The sequence below is a fragment of the Geotrypetes seraphini genome, chromosome 5 (assembly GCF_902459505.1).
Source record: "Geotrypetes seraphini chromosome 5, aGeoSer1.1, whole genome shotgun sequence".
In the NCBI taxonomy this organism is placed as follows: Eukaryota; Metazoa; Chordata; class Amphibia; order Gymnophiona; family Dermophiidae; genus Geotrypetes; species Geotrypetes seraphini.
Window position 1 is genome coordinate 201,326,282 of NC_047088.1, and position 24,972 is coordinate 201,351,253.

Below are 24,972 nucleotides of genomic sequence, written 5' to 3' on the forward strand. Positions count from 1 at the left end.
AACAGATGGACACCTCAAGATGCCTTAAAATCTTCCATCTGCTAAAAACATCTAAATCCTGATTTTGGAAAGTCAGAATTTGGATGTTTCACACCGCAGTTCATCCAAACAGCAAGGAGAGTATTGTGCGTGTGTTTTGGGTGGGACTAAAGAGAGTCCAATATTAAGACATCCAACATCAATTTATGAAGGGGGAAAAATATCCATGTCTAAAAAGAAGGGCATTTTTATCTAGACCTGTGTCAGTTACATTTAATTTTTAAAATGTTGCTCTGATTGAGCAGCTGTCCTCCTCCCACTCTTCTGACAGTGAAACTAGAAAGGAAATCCAGACTCTTTGTGCTGCAGGTATTATGGCCATTCTGAAAAAGTAGCAAGCAGATCAGAGGAGTAGCTTAGCGGTAAGTGAAGAAGACTATAAACCAAGGAACACAAGTTCAAGTCCTACTTTAATGCTATTAATTTTTTCCCTGGTGCTCCCTCCAGGAGCATAAAATACTTACTGTACCTAGAGATATAAGACACATGGAAGCCTGAAAGCTATTCATGTGGTATATATTCAGGTACAGTAGATGTGTCTTTTCTTGTTGGAATCACATTTACCAAAACAAAGTCCCTTCGTTAACAGCAGAGACATAGTTAGATGGGGTGAAGCCACTCCCTCAGATGGATTATGAATGAAATGGTGCCTTGCTCCCCCTGACATCAAAATCTGGTTATGCTTCTGGTTTACAGTCTACTGCACTAGCTACTAGGCTATTCCTCTATTCTACAAGGATATGTTTGTGGCCATTTTCATAAAAATGCTGCCAGACATCCCTATGCTCCGTGTTCCCCCATTTATAATTTAAATGGTTCAGACCCTGTTTTACTAAGCCGCAGTAGAGGTTTCTACTGCAGCCCGAGGAGCTAAATGTTCTGATGCTGCTCTGACGCTCATAGGAATTCTATGAGCGTTGGAGCATTAACGCTCTGAGCCATGATAGAAACTTCTACTGCACCTTAGTAAAAGGGGAGGGGGGGGTCAGTTTGTAAATTAGTTGTTCAGGATGGACATCTCCAGTCCATTTCAAAAATTGGTATGAGATGGATTGGGGTTTTTTTTGGACATTATGAGCAGAATGTCCCAATTCTTTCAAAAATGCCCCTCTTTGTGGTGGTAGTGGTATGACCCATTGAGGAGAATAGTGATTGGTGGGCTATAAATGCTTTGAAATAAAGAAAAATACATAAAAGATAATAGAAAGAAGATGCTCAGGCTGCAAAGAAATAGTGAAACAAATCAGAATCACTGTGTACTGCACCCCCCCCCCCCCCCAAGAGGGGACACTAAATATCCTATGTGAAAAGATTATTTAAAACAACCATTAAAAACTTAGCTAAACTATCCTTCAAAAAACAAGCAGCAAGAGACAAAGGGGCCCTCCTCTGCTCAGTTAAACCCTTTTGAATATTGACCACTAGATAAGAAATTTTAAACTCTATGAGCTTAGACAGGGGGAGCTACATGGGAAGATGTAGCACATTGCAAGAGATTCAGGCCCAAAACTGGCTCAGTTTCAACTTTCCCAGTCTCACAGGACAATGATTGAGGCAGACATCACTATACACTTCATGTGGCTGATATTAAAATAACCAGAAGGCTGGTTTTCTCTCTATTTGCTGTGAAATCTTCAGAATTTATTGCAGTTGAAAAACATTGGCCTCATTTTTACTCCTCCATTATTGACTTTCTATCTCAGTGCTGATTGAAATTCAGAACACTTGTATTAAAGTTGTAATGAGTTACTCCTGTTTCTGCCCCACTGAAAATGTAATCTTCCTATTGAATCTTATCCTGATGAATTTCATCAGCAAAAGAAAAAAAATGAGGCTTTAAACTAGGATTGCTGGGGTTGGGTAAACAGGCAGGTAAGTAAAAGCTCTCATGTAAGTAAAACGTTAAACACCTACATAGAACATCTATTTACATTAGTGTGATATACAGACCTCCCTTACATAGGGTTGCAGGGGAGAAACACTAAGAGGTGAAGAAAGGGATGGAAATGTTAGGAGGGGTGGGACTAGAAGAAAAAAAAAAAGAATAAGCAACAAAAAGATATTTTTAGATTTTTGTGCTTACGGTTCAAATCTATCAATCACCCCTCCCCCAACTGAGCGAGCCCAAGAATCATTGGGTTCAAACCCCACACTGCTCCCTCTGATCCTGGGCAAGTCACTTAATCCTCCACTGTCCCAGGTACATTAGAAAGACTGTGAGCCCACCAGGAAAGATAAGGAAAATGCCTAAAGTAACTGTATGTAAACCGCTTTGAATGTGTTATACTATAAAAAAAAGCGGTATACAAGTCCCAATCCCTTTCTTCCTAAGATTACTAATTGGGCTGGGTAAGTTTTGGTAGCTGCTACCATCTGCTCTTTTCTTCCAACTTTGTGGTCACTGGAGTCAAGAAGGTATTTGAATAGAAGAATGGGAAAAGGGGAGGGTTTGTGGAAGCATGGAATATCATGAACTGAAAATTTCCTTTTTAAAACTTGGTCCTTTTATCAAGCCGCGTTAGCGGGGTTAGCATGTCTAACATTTCATCATGCGCTAACCTCTGCGGCAAGCAAAAAAACTAATGCCTGGTCAATGGAGGCGTTGGCGACTAGCATGGCAAGCGGTTTAATGCATGGTATTCCGCGCGTTAAACCCCCTACTGCGCCTTGATAAAAGGACCCCTTACTTTCTCTTGGCAGCTCTGATATTGAGAGGGCTATGATCAGGGATTCAACTGAGGGAGAATGTGGAGAATAGTACTGTTCTCATTACAAAAATTACAAATATATTTCCCCATTACATGCTACAGGAGGTAGAAATGGTGGAAGCCCTGGGCTGTGTAAGGTTAAAGAAGTAGCACAGCAGCAGCAGGAACAGATGACAGGAGACCATTGGCAGTACCGTACTCCCCCGAGACTCACGGGGGTTCCATTCCAGGAACCCCCGTGAATCTCAAAAAACCGCGCATATGGTTTTTCATTGGGGAGCCTTAAGAGGGCAGCAGGAGAGCAGCCGGAGTACCGCGAGTGCAGGAAATCACTCGCGGTACGCTCCGACCGCCTCTTCCTGCACTAAGTCAGGCCTTATCCAGGCCTATCCTGATTGGATAAGGCCCGACTTAGTGCAGGAAGAGGCGGTCGCGGCACTCCAGCTGCTCTCTCCTGCCTCTCCCGCTGCCCTCTCCTTGTTGGCAGTTCGCAGTCAGACAATACCGCGAATTACTGGGACCGCAAACCACCGACCGCGAACCACCAGAGGAACACTGTATTGAGGGGAAGGGGAAGGGACATACTGTCTCACAAACTCTGTTTCCTGGTTTGGTTCCCTGGCTTTCTTCTTGCTTAACTGCTGAATCCTTGCTCCCCTCTTTGCTCATGGTTAGAATTACCATATTTTGAGCAGTAGAACCTCGGACAAATGGCCCTACCCTGTTCTACCTCTGGTCATGGCCCCGTTCCGCCCCAGCCCCATCCAGTTCTGCCACCAGCCCTGCTCCCACAAAGCCCCTTTTCGTCTTCCTCAATGAGCTCCAGCTGGAGCATGCACGGATGTGTGTGATGTCAAGCACAGATGCTCAGTAGTGGCATAGCAAGAGTGAAAGGTGCCCCTTCCCCGCCCTCATCTCTGCCCCACTGTGCCCCCCCTGCTCCCGCCTTCCCCCATACCTCTAGTTGAAGTTATTGCTTTCAGTGGTCAACAATGTGCTCTTCATGATGCTGTAGGCTCTTCCTCTGATGTCACTTCCTATGCGCAGCACCCAGAAGTGACATCAGCAGGAGAGCCGACATGGTCATGAAGAGCATGTTGTTGACTGCCACGAACAACAACTTCAACTAGAAGTATGGGGAAAAGGAAGGGTTCTGCACTCATGGAGGGGAGGAATGGGAAAAGGCAGGGGGCGGAGTCTTGCTGGCACCCCCACCAACATGGCACACAGGGTGGATTGTACCCCTGGCCCCCCCTTACTAAGCTACCGGCTCAGAGGCCCTCCAGATGTGGCTGGAGCTCGTTGGGGCTTTCCAAAACCCGGACAAATTGCCGGGTTTTGGAAAATCTGTCCGGTAACCCTACTCTTGCTAAAACTCTGCAGCCACCTCCCAAGTCTCAGTTCCTTAAACTGGATGCTTGTTCCTTGAATATCCTGCAGGCAGCCCAGAACACAGTGGCTTAGGAAAGTTGGAGAATTGGGCAACAGTATTATAATGGGTGATTTAAATTACCCCAACATTGACTAGTTTAGTGTTACATCAGGGAGGGCTAGGGAGGTAAAATTCCTAGACATCATAAATGACTGCTTCTTGGAGCAACTGGTCCAGGAACTGACAAGAGGGGCAGTTATTTTAGATTTGGTCCTTAGTGGAATGCAAGGCATAGTACAGGAGTTAACTGTGTTGTGTCTGCTTGGAAACAGTGATCATAATGTGATCAAATTTGAGCTGATACCTGGAGTGACATCGCAAAAGAAATCTGCTGTAGCGACATTTAATTTTCGAAAGGAAGACTATGATAAAATGAGGAAAATGATTAAAAAGAAGCTAAAAAGATCAATTGTAAAGGTTAGGACTGTAAATCAGGCATGGATGTTATTTTAAAATACCATCGTGGAAGCCCAGACCAGATGTATCCCACGTATTAGCAAAGGTGGAAAGAAGAGGGAACGGGAACCGGAGTGGTTAAAAAATGAAGTGAAAGAGGCTATTAGAGCCAAAAACACATCCTTTATTCCACAAATATATTTTATTAAATTTTCAGAAAAGAATTACAAACTCACAAAAAGTCACGGTGTACAACAATACAGTTTGAATACCAAGATCCATCATAACTTCACCATGTACCAAATATGTCACCCTCCCAACATCCGACCCTCCCATCCCCATTCCCAATCCCTAACCAAAACAAAATACACAGCACAATCCGATGCAGTTCCCAGAAATACATTAAACATTCAGTATATGACTACGTGTTCTAGGCGTCAATGTGTCACAAAAAGGTAACCAACATGTGCAAAATGACCGTCCCTGTGCAGAGTCCAATGAAGAGAAACCAAGTCGCTCCATAGAAGCTTGGTGAATCATGAGCGTGCGCCATCGAGAGAGGGTCGGAGAATCAGCAGTTATCCAACAAAGCAAGATCGCCTTTTTCCCCAACAAGACCGCCTTGGACAGAAAACTTTGAAATCCCTTCGGTGCAGACAGAGGAATACTTTCCAATGTAAATAGCATAATCGGAGCTAGAGTAAAATTGTAAGTCCACATGAGTTGAACATGTAAGTTTAGCTGATGCCAAAACGCTGAGATCCTAGCACAGGACCAAAATTGGTGACCCAAAGTGGATGGTGAGTGGAGACACTTAAGACATTGGTCTGACGTGCACATTTTAGCACGAAACTGGTAGGAAGTAGATCTGTAGAGCCGGTGAAGAAATTTGTAATTGAGTTCAAACAAAAGTACATTGTGGGTCACCCGGACCGCCCAAAGTGACCCCCTGCGGATCATAGAAGCAGTCACCTCACAAGGAAAGTCTTGAGTCCATCGTAATGCAATAGTGTCATAAGAAGGTTCCCCCAATTGTTCCTGAAGATGACGATGGTGGAATCGCAGTGGAATTGGTACCTGGGCCGAGAGACTCAACACTTCAGAGATGGACTCCATACAACGATCAGTGAGGGAGGCTCGCGGTAAGGAATTCACGTATGAAGATAGCTGAAGGTAGGAAAGCCAGTCAGTAGACCTCCAGCCATGGTCGCGCCGGAGCTCCTCAAATGTTTTCAAGGAACCCGAAGAATGGACCACCTGAAACAGGTATTGGTTAGATCTTGAAGTCCACACTCCTGAGGACTCCAAGTCCAGGCCCGCTCTGAATGCTCCGTTGCCCCGCAAAGGTAAGTAAGGTGTCACCTGGAATGAGAGCCGAAGTTGATGGCACAGTGTCCTCCATAGACGTCTCAAAGGCATGAGAAAAAGGTCCCGTGCTGATGATGTCCGCTTCGGTAATGTAGAGACATGAAGCAGATAACTAAAGTGATAAGGTGCACAAAGTAAAAGTTCAGGTTCAGGGGCGGAGAAATGTCCAGTGCCTCGAAACCAATCATTCAGATGTCTCATCTGACACGCCCAAGACAGTAACTTAAGATTGCGGAGCCCAAATCCACCTCGATCCCGAGGGCGGGCCAGATGAGACAAGGATAATCGAGCCCTCCTCCCATTCCACAAAAACCTCTGTAAACTCTTCCCAATCAGTTTATCGTGACGAGCAGAAAGTAACACAGGGATCATTTGGAATACATAAAGCCATTGAGGCACCAACACCATGTTATACAATGCTATTTTACCCAGTAGAGATAGTGGATAGACCCGCCAATTCTCCAATTTTTGAACCGTTGTTAAAATCAATGGATCTATATTTAGGGAATACAATTGTGCAGGATCTGCAGAAATCAATATACCCAGATATATAATATGCCCTGTCGCCCATACCAAAGGAAAAGTACACTGCCAGTGCGTCCGCACCTCCGGAGTCAAGGGCAATACCAAAGATTTAGATTTATTCAATTTCATACCTGAGTACATACTAAATTCGTCTATTATGTCTAAGGCCCTGGGAAGAGAGGTATCCGGAGATCCTAGAGTTAATAAGATATCATCAGCGTAAGCCAATACTCGTAGTTGGGAATCCCCCTCAGGCATGCCCTGCAAGACATCGTCCCGCTGGATGGTGCGCAGTAAGGGGTCTAAGAACAATAAGAAGAGCAAGGGGGAAAGCGGGCTGCCTTGACGCGTGCCACGCTCTATCTTGAATATGGGAGAACGGGTACCATTTACCAAAACACTAGCTGTAGGGTCAGTATATAGCAGATTTAGCATATCGAGGAACCACCCATCAAAACCCATATAAGTAAGCACTTGGAACAAGTATGTCCAATTAACCTGGTCAAATGCCTTAGCAGCATCTAGTCCCACCAATATCCCCTGTGTGCCAGAGTCCTTAGTGCGCTGTAATGCAGCAAGTAACCTGCGAACGTTGGTGACCGAGTGACGATTTTGTACGAATCCCACTTGTTCTGGCACTATCATGTTCGGCAGTAAAGTGGATAATCTGTTAGCTAATATTTTATCTAAAATTTTGATGTCGACATTAATTAGTGAGATAGGCCTGTATGATTCTAAGTTTGCCCGGTTTAGGTATTAAAGTAATAAAGGCCTGATTAGCCCCTAAGGGAAGGGATCCACCCTCTAGTGCCGCATTATAGTATGCCTCCAGAGGACCACAGAGGGAAGGATTAAGAAGTTTGTAGAACTCTGGGGAAAATCCATCTGGGCCAGGTGAGGTGCCCCCTTTAAGCTGTTTAATAGCTAACTGCATCTCCTTACCCTGAATGGGGCGATTCAAAAAGGTTCTATCTGGGGATGACAATCTAGGGACCCCTGCATCCATCAAATAGTCCTCCACCTCAGGTCCTCCCCGACCGTCCCTAGATGCGTAAAAGTCCCTAAAATGCTGTAAAAAGCTATCTGCAATCTCAGGGGTGGAAGTTAATTCCTTACCCGAACCCAGTAGGATCCGAGAAATGTAGCGGTTTGGGCGACGAGGTTTAGTCAAATTAGCCAACAAGCGCCCTGCTCTATTGCCATATCTGAAAAATTTATATTTACAGTAATGAAAGTAATGTTGAGTGCATTCATGTAATAAGGTGTTCAATGCAACCTGCGCCGCCATCAGGGCCTCCTGAGATTTTTGCGTAGGGTGCGCAATGTGGGCACGTTTATGACGTTGGTATTCACGCTCTAACTGTAAAATGCCCCGGGAGATCCGGTGTCTATGTGCACTGACGTAAGATATGATGTCCCCCCGAAGTACGGATTTAGCCGCCTCCCAAAACAGTAATGGTCTGTCCTGATGCTGTGAGTTGAAGGTCACATAGTCATCCCATTTCTGTGTGAGATATTTCTTAAAGTTCAAATTGTTAAATAAGTAAGACGGAAACCTCCAGGTCCCACCAGACCCAAAGTCTGTGTCTCCCAAGACGTCAATCCATATTGGACAGTGGTCAGATACCGAAAGGGGTCCCACCGCTGAAGTCTGTATTTTAGGTAAGAATGCGGAAGAGGTCAGGATGTAATCTATTCGAGAAAACGTGTGGTGTGCCCGGGACTGATGTGTATAGTCACGTTCCGTGGGATGCATCACTCGCCAAGGGTCAATTAAGTCTAATGTGTCACACAAGTAAGGTATTCCCTTAGTTGGACCACAGGGCTGGGAAGGCCCCAGGCCCGTTCTATCCATAGTAGGATCCAGCACCTGGTTAAGGTCGCCCATCAGTATCAGGGGATTAGCAGGATCGCACAGGCCGGCCCCCACCAGGGACTTAAAAAAGGAATGGTCATATTAGTTGGGAGCGTATATCATTAGTAAAGTAAATAATGATCCTGACATGGTGACCCTACAAAGTAATGTCCTCCCCAATGTGTCCCGGTAAAGTTGTTCCACCTTCCCCGGGAACCCCTTTCTGACTAGCAGCACCACTCCAGCTTTTTTGGTTGTAGATGATGTATAGAAAACCTGTCCCACCCAACTTCTTAAGAGCTTAGCGTGTTCAAGATCCGAAAGCCTGGTCTCCTGAAGACATGCCAGATCTGCTTTGTGATGTTGAAGACGCTGAAGAATTTTACTACGCTTCACTGGGGAAGTAATACCACCCACATTCCAAGATAGGATACGAAAAGGCTGAGGAATCATGAATATACCCGAAAATGATACCATTTCCAGTGTCTCAGAATAGGTCCCCCCCCCGGCTCCCAGCCATACCAGAGAGAACCCCACAACAAGCACACCAATATTTTCAGCAATGGAAATGTATGGGAAAAGCACCCAGGAACTGCACCAGAAAGAAGCTCACAGTAGTATACAATTCTCTCCAAATCCCAAAATCTAACTCCCCCCCTCCCTTTCAACCCTATCCTAGCTATCCCCCCCCCCTTCCCACCCTCCTCCCCCCTCTCTCCAATCCCCTACCCATCTGGTTCTTGCACTAACCCAAAACCCACCAGGCCTTAGGTTAGCAGATCACATCGCAGAGGCTATCAGAGCCCTGCCCTCTTAAAATATGCCTATCAAGATGCACAAACAGTAAGCAACATTCAATCAATTGTTATTAAACTCCTATCACTGGATTTTTACATGGATAAAGTACATTGTAATCAGACAGTTCCAGGTGGAGTTTCAGGGTGATTAATAAACTCTCTCGCTAGATCCGCAGAGTCAAATACATGCCACTTTCCATTGTGATAAATTTTCAAAACTGCAGGATAGAGAAACATAAAGCGTTTCTTTTGTTCCACAAGTTTAGAGCAGAGAAGATGAAAGACTTTACGCTTTTCAGTAAGCGCTGCAGAGTAATCCTGCCCTATGCGCACCGGCGAGGATTCATATTGCAAAGATTCTCTTTTAGCTCTAAAGGCACGCAGCAGCTCCACCTTATGTCTATAATTATGAAGTTTGCCAATGACTACTCTTGGTCTTTGGTCTGTTCCTGCTCGGGGGCCCACGCGGTGCACCCGCTCAAAGCGGGCCGGGCCTAAAGAGGATGGCATTGGGAGCTCGCTGGCTAACCAGGATTCCACCACCGAAAGGAGTACAGTGTCTGATATAGTCTCCGGGAGGCCTATAAATCGCAGGTTCCCTCGACGAGACCTATTTTCTAGGTCCTCAAGTTTATCTTGGCAGGAACGGAGCTGTGTTGTCAGAGTTGTCACTGTAGCGTCCATTGCTAGTGCCCCGTCCTCCACCGCCGACACTCTCGTCTCCAGGTCTGTCACGCGCTTAGCATTATCCTCCAATAAATTCTCTAACTTGGTCAGCTGAGTGGAGATCGATTCCATGCGCGGCCCCAGCGCTTGTATTATCACCCGTTGCAGTTCCGATAGCGTTTCAGGTGAAAAAATTGCCGCCGATGCGTCTGCACGTGGCGCGGCCGCCATCTTGTCATCGCCGGACCGCGCTTTTTCACGATCCTTTTTCGCCGATTTAGTTGTCATGGCGACGGGTGAGTGTGCCAAAAACCTGTCCATGTAATGTTCACCCATTCCGCCGGTTGTGGGAGCCGAAATAACCCGCGTCTGTGCGTTAATTGCTGTTTATAGATGTGCAGGGCTCCGGAGCCGAACAAGCACACAGCCGTTCAACTCACAGCATCACGTGATCTTCCAAAACACATCCTTTAAAGAATGGAAAAAGATCCAAATGAAGAAAATAAAGAGACACAAGCACTGACAAGTTAGATGCAAAGTATTGATAAAGAAAGCTAAGAAAGAATATGAAGAGAAACTTGTCAAAGAGGCAAAAACTCATAACAATTTCTTTAGGTACATCAGAAGCAGAAAATCAGCCAGTGAATCCGTGAGACCGTTGGATGATCAAGGAGCAAAAGGAGCACTCAGGGGGGATAAGGCCATAGCGGAGAGACTAAATGAATTCTTTGCTTCGGTCTTTACGGAAGAAGATGTAAGAGATCTAAACTAAAACTTAATCTTATATATCGGGTCTTCAACCAAAGGAAGCTCAACACGGTTAACAATAAATCAAAAAAAAATAAAGTAAACTGAAATACAAGAGTTAGTTTTCAAAATGTTTAGCAAATAAAAAAGTTTTTAGAAGTTTACGGAAGAGTTGGAAGGAATTGGGACACCTCAAAATTAGGGGAAGTTCATTCCATAGTGGGGGAAATTTAAACACCAGAGAGCTGCTAAAATTCTTAACTCCTTGAATTCCTTTCCTAGAAGGAAGAGAAAGTTTAAATCGATGAATGCCTCTTGCATATGAAAATCTATAAACATTCCATAGCAGAGGAACTAGAGGAGCAAAGATACCATGTAAAATCTTAAAAACAATACATAAACACTTAAACTGAATTCTAAAATAAACTGGGAGCCAATGGAGAGAGAAAAGCAAAGGAGTCACATGGTCGAATTTGCTCTTTCCATAGATCAACTTTGCGGCTGTATTCTAAATCAATTGTAGTCTTTGAAGGCAGTTCTTAGTGATGCCAAGATAAATGGTGTTACAATAATCTAACCGGGATAATATAATAGATTAGATCAAAACCTTCCTCAACATTCAAATGCTGAAAAAAAAATTTCTTAACCAAAGAGTTTATTTGATCCTTAAAAGTAAGAGAAGAATCAAAAAGTATTTCCAAAATCTTAGAGGAGAACTCAATTTGTAGGGAGGCTCCAGAATCCAAAAGTACAGTGGAAGGAAGATGATCCAATTTTGGGCCTAACCACAGAAGTTTAGTTTTAACTGCATTTAGCTTCATCTGGACAGACATAGCCCAAGTTTGAAGTTTAGAGATACAGTGATTTATTTTAAAAGTTAAATTGGTAATATTTGGGTCAATCTCAATCAGTATAAAAATGTCATCCACATAAGTAAAAAGCGTTTCCCATGCTGACAGCTTATAAATATTCAAAATTGTCATATAAAGATTGAACAAAATTGGGGAAAGCGGAGAGCCCTGGGAAACTCTGCAAGGAGGTTGCCAGGAATTAGAAATATTACCATCAATATTAACTGAATAAGATCGGGACAATAAAAATTTAGAAAACCAAACATGAATAACCTGATTAAGACCGATATCTGAAAGTAATTGAAGCAAAATGTCATGATGCGTAGTTCTTAGATTTTAAAAAGAAGAGAGATCAATAAAGTTTCGGTACTATAATTAGGACAAAACCCATATTGAAAGGGTTGAAGTAATTACAATTTCTCCAGATAATTAGTAAGTTGACCCGCTACAATTGAGTCCAACAACTTTGTCAACAATGATATATTAGCAATTGGTCGATAATGTGAGGGGATAATGTGGTCTAGATCTGATTTTTTCAGAAGGGGAAGGAGAGTTATTTGCCCTGTAGATTGCGTAAAGTTTCCATTTTCCAGTGAATAATTTAATAAAATTGTCAACCAAATTATGACCTGAGAAGGAATATTGAAAAAAATATATGACGGAAAAGGGTCCAATTAACATTTACACTTTCTCAACTTTTCACATAATTTGGATACTTGGTATTCAGAAACTGGTATCCAGTAACAATCAACTGGTATCTCCAGTGTAGAATTATTTGAATGAGAGGAGAGATGTCCAATATTTCCTGCAGGAAAAGATTGCCTAAAGAGAGAAATTTTGTCTTGACAAAAAAAGCTAAGACATCCGCAGAAGGAGATAATGATTGCTCAGACTTTGAGTCAGAATTAGTCAGAGTACACCAGAGTTTAAAAAGAGTATTGCTCTGATTGCTAGACTTAGCTATTTTGCCTCCATAATAGGTTTTTCTCACTTTCCTAAGTTCAAAATTATATTTTCTAATTGCAGATCTCCAATTTATTATATCTATATCAGAAAGAGATTTTTTCCATTTCTTTTCTAGCCTTCTACAATTCTGGTTTAGGGCTCTGTGAATGGGTAGAAACCACAGTGCATTCTGGGCATAGGAGATTGTTTTGGTGATAACTGGCACCAAAGATTGATAGGCACATTCTGTAATGGAGCTCCAGTTATGCCAGCTATCATCAATGGTATGCTCCCTGGGAGAGCTAGGGAGAGAATCTTCCTAAATGTGACAGTTTTTTTCTGTGAAGATTGTATCGGAATATGAAACATATAAATGGGAAGTGAAAATTCACCAAGAAAATGGTCAGTCCAGGGGACTTGTTGCCAACGAACAGTATCAATAGAGGTTTGTTGAATAGTATGATCTAAAAAAGCAACAAGATCTAATGTATGACCTTTTTCATGGGTAGGGGAAGATGGAAATGGTATTCAAGGGTGATGATGCGGAGAAACGGAAAAAAATCTCTGTGAATCTGGAATATGTACTAAGCCAAATCGACAAGTTAAAAAGTGAGAAATCACCTGAACCGGATGGTATATATCCTATGGTACTAAAGGAACTCGAACATAAAATTGCTGGCCTGCTGTTGGTGATCTGTAACCTGTCACTAAAATCGTCTGTTGTACCTGAAGATTGGAGGCTGACCAATATTGCGCCGATTTTTAAAAAGGGTTCCAGGGGAGATCCAGGAAATTACAGACCGGTAAGCCTGACTTCAGTACCGGGCAAAATGGTGGAAACAATTATAAAAAATAAAATTGTGGGTCACGTGATGCGAGCGTGGTGATCGGTCGTGTGCCGCTGGGCTCCGCGCTCCGATTACTGTATAACAGCAAATACCTGCATTTCTTCGTTCTTCTTTAGCGCCCCTTCTACGGCCAGTGCACTTGGACTCCCGCCAGGAACATCGGGGGGAGTTTGCCGATCCGGTTGAGCCCCGGTATGCCCATTAAAGCGGCTAAAGTTGCTAAGAGCAAACCCTGCACGCCGGACCCGAAAATGGCGTCGGCTCCCGAGGCTGCACCGCCAGTGGTGGGAGACTGGGCCCAGGAGATCTCTCGCCTGGTCACGACCGCTTTGGAGGACCGACTAAATAAATTACAGTCGGCGGTGGAGAGCATCCACGAAAAGTTTGAAGCCCAGGCTCAAAGGTTGGGGGCGGTGGAGCAGCGTGTTTCCAACCGGGAGGATGAGGCCCTTGAGGAACGGAGGCGAGCTGATGGCCTGCAATCCCAGGTGTCGGCCCTCCAGGACAAGGTGGACGACCTGGAAAACCGCCATCGGCGAAATAACCTGAGGGTTGTGGGGCTCCCGGAGCTGAAGTCGTCGGATGACCTCTATAATTTCTTTCACTCCTGGCTGCCGGAGCATCTCGGCCTGGAGGCATCGGCGGCCACGTTTGTGTGCGAGCGAGTGCATCGGCTGGGACCGGCTGCGGGGTCCAACTCCAAGCCTAGAGCGGCTATTGCCAAATATGCGAACTGGCGAGAGAAAGAACAATTGCTAAAAGCTTATCGGGCAGCTGGCACTCTGATGTATGAAGGAAGCCGGCTGCTACTCTTCAATGACTACTCAGCACGTGTTTCATCCCAGAGGCGGGAAATGGCGCCCATCTGCACTTCCCTACATCGCAAAGGGGTCCGCTTTGCTTTGGTTTACCCTGCCAGCTTGCGGATCTGGAGAGAGGGCAAGGTGCACACTATGCTGACCAAAGGGGAGGCACAGCAATTCCTCGACGCCCTCAATGTTGCCGGTCCCGATGGGGAGAGTGGTAGAGAGCCGGCCTCTTGAACTGGGTGATGGCATGTCCATGCAGCTGCGGGGTGCCTGTCGTGCTGCCATCATGGTGGTTTGCTCTTCTCTCTGCCTGGCTGTTTGTTTGGCCTGATGCTGCTGGACTCTCCCCTTCCTTTCTCCCAGCTCTTGTGCTTCAGCAGTACCTGAGATTCGAGTATGCGCTCATGAAGGTCTTGCTGGTGTTGGCATTCACTTCTCGAGCGGAGAGTGCTACAGGCAGGGGTCCTGCTGTGGTTCTGCCTTCTTTACACTCGCCTGTTCTTGCTATAGAATGCCTAGTATTATCATCCAGCTGGGTTGTATGTGCTGGGGGAGGGGGGGGAGCATGATATTGTTCTATACTGTTGTTTTATTACCGTGTTATACTATATGAAACATGTTTTGCACTGCTAATATCGGATTGTGGATTGCCCAGATCCATGACCCCTCTGTTGTTTTCTGTTTATGCTGTCCCTTAGGGGATTTTGTTTTGCTGTTTTATTTTTTGGGGGTTTGGTGGAAGTTCAGGGGGAGACCTGGGGGAGCTTTCTCTGGGGTGGGGAGGGGGGACAGGGTCGTGTGAATGGGGATGAGTCTGGAGGGGAGGGGGGGGGTGAGTGGTGGGATGTATGGGTATGCGTGTGGAGGGGGGGAGGGGAGTTGAGTGGTAGATCTGCACCTATAGCTTTTTTCTGGTGGTCCCGGTTCTCCAGGCGGGGCTGGAGGACGTTGGGGGCTATTGTCCTACAAACAGGGCCCTATTTGCAGAGAGGGGGGGTTCTTAGCTGGGGAGGCCTTCTCTCTTCTTTTTTCTCATTTCTTCCTACTTTGTCAACTCGCACTTCCTTTGATAATGGTTAATCTTCGCTTTTCTACTTATAATGTAGATGGTATTCACTCCCCCGTGAAGAGAAAGAAATTACTAAATTGGTTTAAGCGTAATCATATTGATATAGCATATTTGCAGGAGACTCACCTATCTAATGCCGAGCATGCCAAGTTGCGGAGGGAATGGGTGGGCGAGGTGTGTTCTTCTTCTTTTAACTCCAGGCAGAGGGGGGTGGCAATTCTGTTTCATAAACAATTGCCTCTGCATATCCACAAAACTCTCCCGGACAAAGAGGGTAGATATGTGTTGGTGTTGGGGGAACTGTGGGGTCAGAAATGGCTGTTTTGTAATCTCTATGCCCCTAATGTCTATAGTCACCGCTTCTTCTCTGGGCTGTTGGCTACAGTAGCTCAGTACCCGGAATATCAACCTTTGCTGGGGGGGGATTTTAACATATCGGCAGATCCCGTGATGGACTGCAAGCCAGCGAGGGTGTGCCCGAGGGACCATGGAGCCAAGGGGGTAAATTTTCTGATGGATCAGCTGCATTTGTTGGATTTGTGGCGGACTATGCATCCCACTGAGCATACATACACTTTCTACTCTCACCCTCATGATGTTTATACACGCTTGGACTACTTTTTGGCGCCGCCCTCTTTCCTCCCGCGGGTGGAACATGTTTCTATAGAAGAAGTTCCATTATCCGATCATTCCCCGATGATACTGTCGGTTCGACTTACGAATGATATTCCACAGCGGGGGTGGCGGTTCCCGAGCCATTTGTACAAGGATTTGGAGTTTCACCGGTATCTCAGGGAACACTGGCTGGACTATTGTCGCTATAATGCTACGCCTGATATTGACCCGATAACATTCTGGGAAGCCTCGAAGGCAGTACTTAGGGGGCACATTATAGCTTATGTGTCTGGGGTTCGGCGACGTCAGGAGGCAGATTTATTGCGGCTCTCTGAGGAGTTGAAGACTTTGCGACGACGGCATGTCGCTACGCTCTCGGCGGCTGATAGGAGTCGGATGGGAGATGTCCGCTCTCAATTGGAGGTCCTTCTGACGCAACGGGCCCATAGGGATATTTATTTCCAACGATATCGCCTCCACCGCTGGGGGGGAAGGCGGGGCGGTTGCTGGCTAATCTCGTGCGTCCTCCTCGAAAACAACAAGTCATTTTGTCCATTAAAGATCAGGAGGGTCGGCGTCATACTGGAGCAGAGGCTATTCAGTCCCAATTTGTGAAATTCTATGAGACTCTTTATTCCCATCGCGATTCCCTCGATCACGACCGAACGGAATTTTTTCGGGATTTAGCTTTGCCTCAAGTGACCGATGCCCAACTTGAGCTTCTGAACGTGCCGGTTGCGGGGGAGGAAATTCAGTTGGGTATCAAAGCGTTGAAACTCACGAAAGCGCCGGGTCCTGATGGGTTTGGGCCCGAATTCTATAAGATTGTGGCGGACTTAATTCCTCCAGCGTTGGGGGCAGCTTATAATGCAATGCATTCGGGACAGGGATTGGGCCTGAGAAATATGGCCCATGTGGTATTGCTCCCTAAGCCGGGGAAGGACCCAGCACAGGTGGGATCCTACCGCCCAATATCTCTGCTTAATCAGGATGTCAAATTACTGGCTGCTATATTGGCCCGCCGTCTGAATGCTGTCCTTCCTTTGTTGATTCATGAAGATCAGGTGGGATTTATTCCGGGCAGGTATGCCTCTATGAATCTTTTCCGGGCCTTGATGGCACTCCATTCTAGACGGGGGACAGGGAGCACATTGGCTATAGTTGGTTTAGACATGGAAAAGGCCTTTGACAGCATCTCGTGGCAGTATTTATTCTGGGTTCTGCAACGCTATGGATTGGTCGGCCGCTATCATGAATGGATTCGTAGTCTATATCTCCGCCCGCAGGCGCGCTTGCTAGTGAATGGGGGTCTTACCGCTTCTTTTCCTTTAGGTAGAGGCACTCGGCAGGGGTGTCCCCTTTCCCCGTTGCTTTTTGTGCTAGCCCTAGAACCTTTGGCAGCCCGGTTGCGCTCTGAACCTTCCATTAGGGGAATTCGGATAGGTGACAGGGAGAGTCGGATTAACCTATTCGCAGATGACATCTTACTCTATCTTGATCGTCCCCTCGATGATCTGGAGCGTGCGCTCGGGATGGTTCGTACTTTCGGTAATTTCTCGGGCTTGCGGGTTAACTGTGCCAAGTCCGAATTGTTGCCTCTGGATTCCACTCACAGGGAGGCGTGGCACTCTGCTCTTTCCATTCCGCCGGTTAGAGGGCCGTTGCGGTATCTAGGGGTGTATTTGACGCCTGACTTAACCCTTCTGTATCAGCACAATGTTCGTCGACCTCTTGAGCACATCGCAGCCCAGTGTGAACGTTGGAGGGAGTTACGGTTGGGCTTGTGGGGCAGAGTTGCCCTTACAAAAATGGTTCTTCTGCCAAAAATCTTATACCCCTTACAGACTATCCCCTTGTGGCTCTCTGCCCGGGATGTGCGGTTTTTTCGTTCCACTATTTCTACTTTTATTTGGAGGCGCAAGAGGGCTCGTATTAGTTATGCTAAATTGATGCTGGATAGATCGCAGGGGGGCCTGAATCTCCCTGATGTTCGACATTACAATGTAGCGGCTCTGTTTCGTTTCATTCATGAGGGTTGGACTGGCCATTGTAGGTATGCTCCGGGGGGATGGCTCGCTTCTTGGTGTGCGCCGCACTCCTTCTTGGCTCTTCTACATCTGCCACCCTCGGCGGTTCCAGGGGGTTCCTCGACAATGGCTCTACTCCAGCCGATTCGGTTGGCATGGAGATGGTGGAGGCGACAGCAGCGGAAAACGCCTGCTGCGTCGATACTTCTGCCTTTATGTGGTAACCTTGCTTTTGTTCCGGGGATGGGTCCTACTCGCCTTAGGGCGTGGGAGGAGCGGGGGTGTCGGACCTTAAGGGATGTTTGGGATGGAGGAGATGGGGTAGTATTTCCTTCTTATGCTCAACTTCAGAAGAGATGGACTCTGCCCCACACTCACTTTTGGGTATACCTTCAGATACGCCACTATTATACTACACTAACTCAGAAGTGGGGGGATGCTTGGCTCTGTGGTCCCTTGGACGCTTTATTCTTTCTGGTTCCGCCGGCACAGAACAGTCTGTCCACTTGGGGTCGGCTGTTGCGGGCACAATTGCCTGTGGGCGCCCTTGATGATGTGGCCGCTGTATGGCGGAGGGAACTGGGCTTCCTGGGGGATCGGAGCGCGTTCCTTGCATTGTTTGGTCCTCTTAGAACCATGGGGGGCTCGTCCGATCTTCGGGAAATGCAGTTTAAGATATTACATAGGGCATATATCTCCAGGAAGCATGGGGCTCGTATGGGCCTTTGGGAGGGGGATGTCTGCATCAAGTGTTGCCGTGCTGCTGGGACTTTGACCCATCATTTTTTGGAATGCCCGTCCACTGATTTGTGGCTGCAGGTTATCCCTTTTCTGGAGCGCATAGTGCACCGTCCTGTCCCACGTGATTATGGCATGCTCTTGTTAGGCGACTTGAGAGTTTTGGAGGAAGCTGGTTTTTCGACCCCTCAACAGAAATTTCTTTATTTAGCCTTCCTTTTGGTGAAAAAGCTTCTCTTGCAATATTGGGTGTCTGATCAGGTGGCCTCTTTTAATCATTGGCTCCATCGGATGGCCCAGGTAGCACAATTTGAAATTCACCTTTCTCCGCGGGGGGGACGCATTGATCAGCGCTGCTATGTGGGGCTATGGAAGACGGCTTTGTCGCTGTGTCCCGGGGATTTGGGGGCACAGCTGGAAACCCGTTCTTGAAGCTACAGTTCTTTTTCTTTTTCTCTTTTTCTTTCTTACTCTCTGTATCTCGTTCATCCTTCCGGGGGGGCTTGCTGGTGGATGTGTGGGGGAGTGGGTGGTTGTGGGGGTGTGTGTGGTTGTGGAGTGCCTGTTGTGTTTTGTATGGAGTGTTGGAGGGGGGGGGTGTGTCTGGTATGGCTGAGGGGTTGCTTCTGTTCTTCTTCTTTGAATACTTTAAAAATTTGCAGATTGTGACTGACTGGCTCAGAGCTTGGCCATTTTTATCTTCTTATTCTGAGTTTACCAGACCCTGTATTGTTGGACTTTGTATTTTCTCTATTTGGACCTGGTGAAATTGTACTGCTGGGTATCTGTGTCCTCTGTGTTGCAACTGCTTCTAATAAACATTATTTAAAAAAAAAAAAAAATAAAATTGTGGAACACCTAGACAAACATGATTTGAGACAGAGTCAGCATGGGTTCAGCTGAGGGAGATCTTGCCTCACCAATTTGCTTGACTTCTTTGAAGGTGTAAATACACATGTGGATAAAGGTGAGCCGGTTGATATAGTGTATCTAGATTTTCAGAAAGATTTAGACAAAGTTCCTCATGAGAGGCTCCTGAGAAAATTAAAGAGTCATGAGAAAGGAGGCAAAGTTCAGTTGTGGATTAGGAATTGGTTATCAGACAGAAAACAGAGGGTAGGGTTAAATGATCATTTTTCTCAATGGAGGAGAGTAAATAGTGGAGTGCCGTAGGGATCTGTACTGGGACTGGTGCTATGTAACTTATTTATAAATGATCTGGAAATTGGTACAACGAGTGAGGTGATTAAATTTGCAGATGACACTAAACTGTTCAAAGTTGTTAAAACGCATGTGGATTGAGAAACATTGCAGGCAGACCATAGGAAATTGGAAGACTAAGCATCCAAGTGGCAGATGAAATTTAATGTGGACAAATGCAAAGTGATGCACAATGGGAAGAATAATTCAAATCACAGTTACTGGATGCTAGGGTCCACCTTGGGGGTTAGCGCCTAATGTGTGGCGGTGGCCATAAAAGCAAACAAGATGCTAGGAATTATTTAAAAAAGAGATGGTTATAATGCCTCTGTACAGCTCCAGGGGCTTCTACTAGCCACTCCCATCCGGATCTCCCACACTTGGCTTTCCAGCATGCCCTCCTCCCTTGCATTTAAACCTTACAGCCTTCTGTTCCTATGAATGGTCCCCCCAATGTGAAGGCAGCACATGTTACCACTTATGTACCACCAGTAAGTCACCCCATCAGTGGCTAATATCACTGTTCCACTAGGAGGGCAGCATATGTTATACTCAAATTTTATGGGGACTGTCCTGTGACATAGAGGTAGAGGTATGAGTATATGAGATGATACCTTAGGACAGCGATGGCGAACCTATGGCACGCGAAGGCCTTGCAGCTGGCACGCGCAGGGCCGCCATCAGGGCAGTACTACCAGGGGGTGCACAGGAGAGAGAGCTGAACGGGGACGATGGGGGACCCGCGGGGTTAAATATAACTCGAGCCGCGAGGCTCGTCTTCTACTCCGACTGCCCTGCAGCTCACACAGCCGATCGGAAATCTTCCCCGACGTCAGCGCTGACGTCGGAGGGAGGGCTTAAGCAAATCCCGCCTTCCGACGTCAGCGCTAAAGTCGGGGAAGATTTCCGATCGGCTGTGTGTGCGCGGCGGGACAGGCAGGAAATAGAAGACAAGCCTACGCGGCTCGAGCTACATTTTGCTGAGAAAGTTGCTAAGATGGGCTGGGAGACAAACGGGGAACACAAAAGGGGGAGGGAGTGCGTTTTGGACACAAGGCATGAACTTGGGAGAAAGGAAGGGAGGGAAAGAGATGCTGAGATGGGGGAGGGAATGGGTTTTTGGACACAGAAGGCATGGACTTAGGAGAGAGGAAGGGAGGGAAAGAGATGCTGAGGTGGGGGAGGGAATGGGTTTTTGGACACAGAAGGCATGAACTTGGGAGAGAGGAAGGGAGGGAAAGAGATGCTGAGGTGGGGAGGGAATGGGTTTTTGGACACAGAAGGCATGAACTTGGGAGAGAGGAAGGGAGGGAAAGAGATGCTGAGGTGGGGGATGGAATGGGTTTTTGGACACAGAAAGCATGAACTTGGGAGAGAGGAAAGGAGGGAAAGAGATGCTGAGGTGGGGGAGGGAATGGGTTTTTGCACACAGAAGGCATGGACTTGGGAGAGCAGAAGGGAGGGAAAGAGATGCTGAGGTGGGGGAGGGAATGGGTTTTTGGACACAGAAGGCGTGGACTTGGGAGAGAGGAAGGGAGGAAAATAGATGCTGAGGTGGGGGAGGGAATGGGTTTTTGGACACAAGGCATGAACTTGGGAGAGGAAGGGAGGGAAAGAGATGCTGAGGTGGGGGAGGGAATGGGTTTTTGGACACAGAAGGCGTGGACTTGGGAGAGAGGAAGGGAGGAAAATAGATGCTGAGGTGGGGGAGGGAATGGGTTTTTGGACACAAGGCATGAACTTGGGAGAGGAAGGGAGGGAAAGAGATGCTGAGGTGGGGGAGGGAATGGGTTTTTGCACACAGAAGGCATGGACTTGTGAGAGAGGAAGGGAGGGAAAGAGATGCTGAGGTGGGGGAGGGAATGGGTTTTTGGACACAGAAGGCATAAACTTGGGAGAGAGGAAGGGAGGGAAAGAGATGCTGAGGTGGGGGATGGAATGGGTTTTTGGACACAGAAAGCATGAACTTGGGAGAGAAGAAAGGAGGGAAAGAAATGCTGAGGTGGGGGAGGGAATGGGTTTTTGCACACAGAAGGCATGGACTTAGGAGAGAGGAAGGGAGGGAAAGAGATGCTGAGGTGGGGGAGGGAATGGATTTTTGGACACAGAAGGCATGGACTTGGGAGAGAGGAAGGGAGGGAAATAGATGCTGAGGTGGGGAGGGAATGGGTTTTTGGACACAAGGCATGAACTTGGGAGAGGAAGGGAGGGAAATAGATGCTGAGGTGGGGAGGGAATGTGTTTTTGGACACAGAAGGCATGGACTTGGGAGAGAGGAAGGGAGGGAAAGAGATGCTGAGGTGGGGGAGGGAATGTGTTTTTGGACACAGAAGGCAAGGACTTGGGAGAGAGGAAGGGAGGAAAAGAGATGGTTGTGTACACGGGGAATAGAAGAAAGGAGAATTTTTGGTCATAGGGAGGGAGTGAGGTACAGACAGTGGCATACCAAGGTGGGGGTGGGGGCGGTCTGCCCCGGTTTTACGCCCCAAGGGGGTGCACAGCTGGCCACCCTCCATTGTTCTCCCTAGGCTGGCAAACTGCGTCTCTTTAGCCACTTGAGTGCCACCGCTGCCATTGGGAATAGGCCGGTGCCAAGTTCTCCCTGCTTTTCCCTGTGGGGCCGACCAACTCTCGCCACCCGCGTCAATTCTGATGTCGGAGAGGATGTTCTGGGCCAGCCAATCGCTGCCTGGCTGGCCCAGAACGTCCTCTCCGATGTTAGAATTGACGTCGAGTGGCAAGCGTTGGTCGGCCCCGTGGGGAAGAGAAGCAGGGCGAAATCAGCGCCGGCCTGTTCCCGATAGCGGCAGTGGCAGCCTATTCCCCTGTGGCGGTGGCAGCATTTTCCCAATGGTGGTGGCATAGGGGAGGGCAAGGAGAAAGAAAGAAAGGGGGGGACAGGGAGCCAAAAAAAAAAAAAAGAAAGAGGGCTGGGTGAAACAAAGAAAAATGGGGCACGGAGAGAGAGAGAAAGACAGACATACAGAATGAAAGGGGGTATGGAGAGAGAGAAAAAGAAAGAAGGGGGCAGGGTGAAACAAAGAAAAAGTTTGGGGAGGGAATGAGGTCTGGAGGAGAGAAAGCATACAGGAGGCTGAAAAAAGGGAAGAAATATTGGATGCACAGTCAGAAGAATAAAGTGCAACCAGAGACTGATGAAATTACCAAAGGTAGGAAAATGATTTTATTTTCAATTTAGTGATCAAAATGTGTCCGTTTTGAGAATTTATATATGCTGTCTATATTTTGCACTATGGCCCCCTTTTACTAAACCGCAATAGCGTTTTTTAGCGCAGGGAGCCTATGAGTTTCAAGACCAGCGTGGGGCATTCAGCGCAGGTCCCTGCGCTAAAAACCGCTATCGCGGTTTAGTAAAAAGGGAGGGGGAATATTTGTCTATTTTTGTATAGTTGTTACTGAGGTGACATTGCATAACGTCATCTGCCTTGACCTCTTTGAAAACCCGCGGAATATAAATGATAATTAACATTTTCTCTGCGTACAGCGTGCTTTGTGTTTTTAAAATTTTATTGTTGGTAGATCATTTTGACTTGGCCACAAAGGTAAGGGGGAGGGAGGGGAGCTGCTGAAAGAGTCTACCTTGACGTGGTTGCAGGCTTACAAATCTTTTGGTCAAAGAGTGCGGGGACAGAGAAAAGTATGTGTGTATTCGGCCCATGAATGAAATCATTAAAACATTATAAATTGCCAATAAATTGAAATGAAAACCAAAGGATTGTGAATCAAATTGATTCTCTGACAATACAAAGATTCCAACCTTTAAAAATGATGTTACATAGTTCAGGCAACTTTATAAAGAGTTTTTAGATACTAAAATCTTGTTATTAAGGTTTAATTGACGTGCAGGCACTTTGAGGAAATTCTTTGGTTTTGTGCGGCAGTTTGGGCACTCGGGCTCAAAAAGGTTAGCCATCACTGCCTTAGGAGATCACAGCCATCTTTTGAAAAAAAGAGACCAAGCAGCACACATCTATGAGTCTTCTTTGGAATTGATCCAGGGATCAGGCAGCACCTGTCTCTGATACTACATCAGCCCAACACCGTCAGGCCAACCCAAAATGTTCAGTGAGAGCCTTCTCCTCTGTTTGTATACTGCAAGCCTCCTTCTCCAAAGGAACTATCATCCTCCAATATGCAGAAATGGGCATGCCCTCCTACTGAGTAGCTGATATAGCTCTGTGGTTTAGGCTGGTTCTTCCATCTTCCCCAGGTGGTGAGCTCAAATCCACAGGAAACCCAGAGACACATGCTGTGTAGTTGTGTTTTCCCTACTATAATCCCCTGGTACTTTCACAACCTCTTTTTGGTCTCATAAGAGAGTATGGGTTACAGACAGGTGCCTAACAGTTATCAAGAGGACTTTGGCATTTACGTCTGCACTTTGCAGTTTCCTGGGTCCAGAGGGAAAATCATTTTTACACTGATGGCTATGGTCTCCTAAGGTATCATCCCACATGTCAGGAACACCTGACTAGAAGACAGATGATATGGCTCTGTGGTTAAGGCTGCTTATTCCATCTTCCACAGGTGGTGGATTCAAGTCCACAGGAAACTCAGAGATGGTTAGGAACCCTAGCACATATTTCTATTTTTTCAGTGGCAGTCTGTCATCCAAATTCCTATTCATGATGTCAAGCTTGTGCATTAAAAATGTCCAATTCCTCTGAGCAACAGCCACCGTGAGCATTGTTTCTCTTGTTCTTTTCCTAACAGTTGGGAATGAGGTGTAGTATGAAACATATTATATTCATTTAATTTGCTTAAGTAATGCATTGTTGAACAGATTCATAGTACTGTACATTCTTTACAACTATACACCTAACAACACCTATGTATTATAAAATATATTATTTTCATTTGATTTCCTTGAGTAATGCATTGTTAAACAGATTCACAATCCTGTACTCTCTAAAGACGCCTAAACAATGCCTATCTAGGTTTCAAGTTTTTTTAAAGTTTTATTAGGATTTTATATACCGCCTATCAAGGTTATCTAAGCGGTTTTTACAATCAGGTACTCAAGCATTTTCCCTATCTGTCCCGGTGGGCTCACAATCAAGGAACGCCTAAAAGTAGACTTGCTTTCACAACGCCTACAATTTAGGTGAAAGTATAGACATTTAACAATGCTCAGGAATGCTGAGCAGGATGCAATTCTATGAAAAAGTGTCTATATTGAAACCATGTCTACCCTTATCTCTCAAGGCGTCTTTTTTTCTGTTCTGAGTATAAGGTTCTAGGCACATTTTAATAGAATAATGCACAGTGTTTGAATGCTTATGTTTCAATTATTGCTCATTAACAGCTTTAATAAAT

The 24,972-nt window shown here is 46.2% G+C and overlaps 1 protein-coding gene across 1 annotated transcript in view; it reads right to left on the reverse strand.

The window, feature by feature from the left end:
* Nucleotides 1-4,929: 4,929 nt before the first annotated feature.
* LOC117360673 (cytochrome b reductase 1) overlaps nt 4,930-24,972 on the reverse strand; it is a 68,221-nt gene continuing 48,178 nt past the window's right edge. The window contains exon 2 of the mRNA XM_033944830.1: nt 4,930-6,055. Coding sequence (XP_033800721.1) covers nt 4,978-5,994 — 1,017 coding nt within the window. The 5' untranslated portion in view covers nt 5,995-6,055 and the 3' untranslated portion in view covers nt 4,930-4,977. The remainder of the gene's footprint in view (nt 6,056-24,972) is intronic.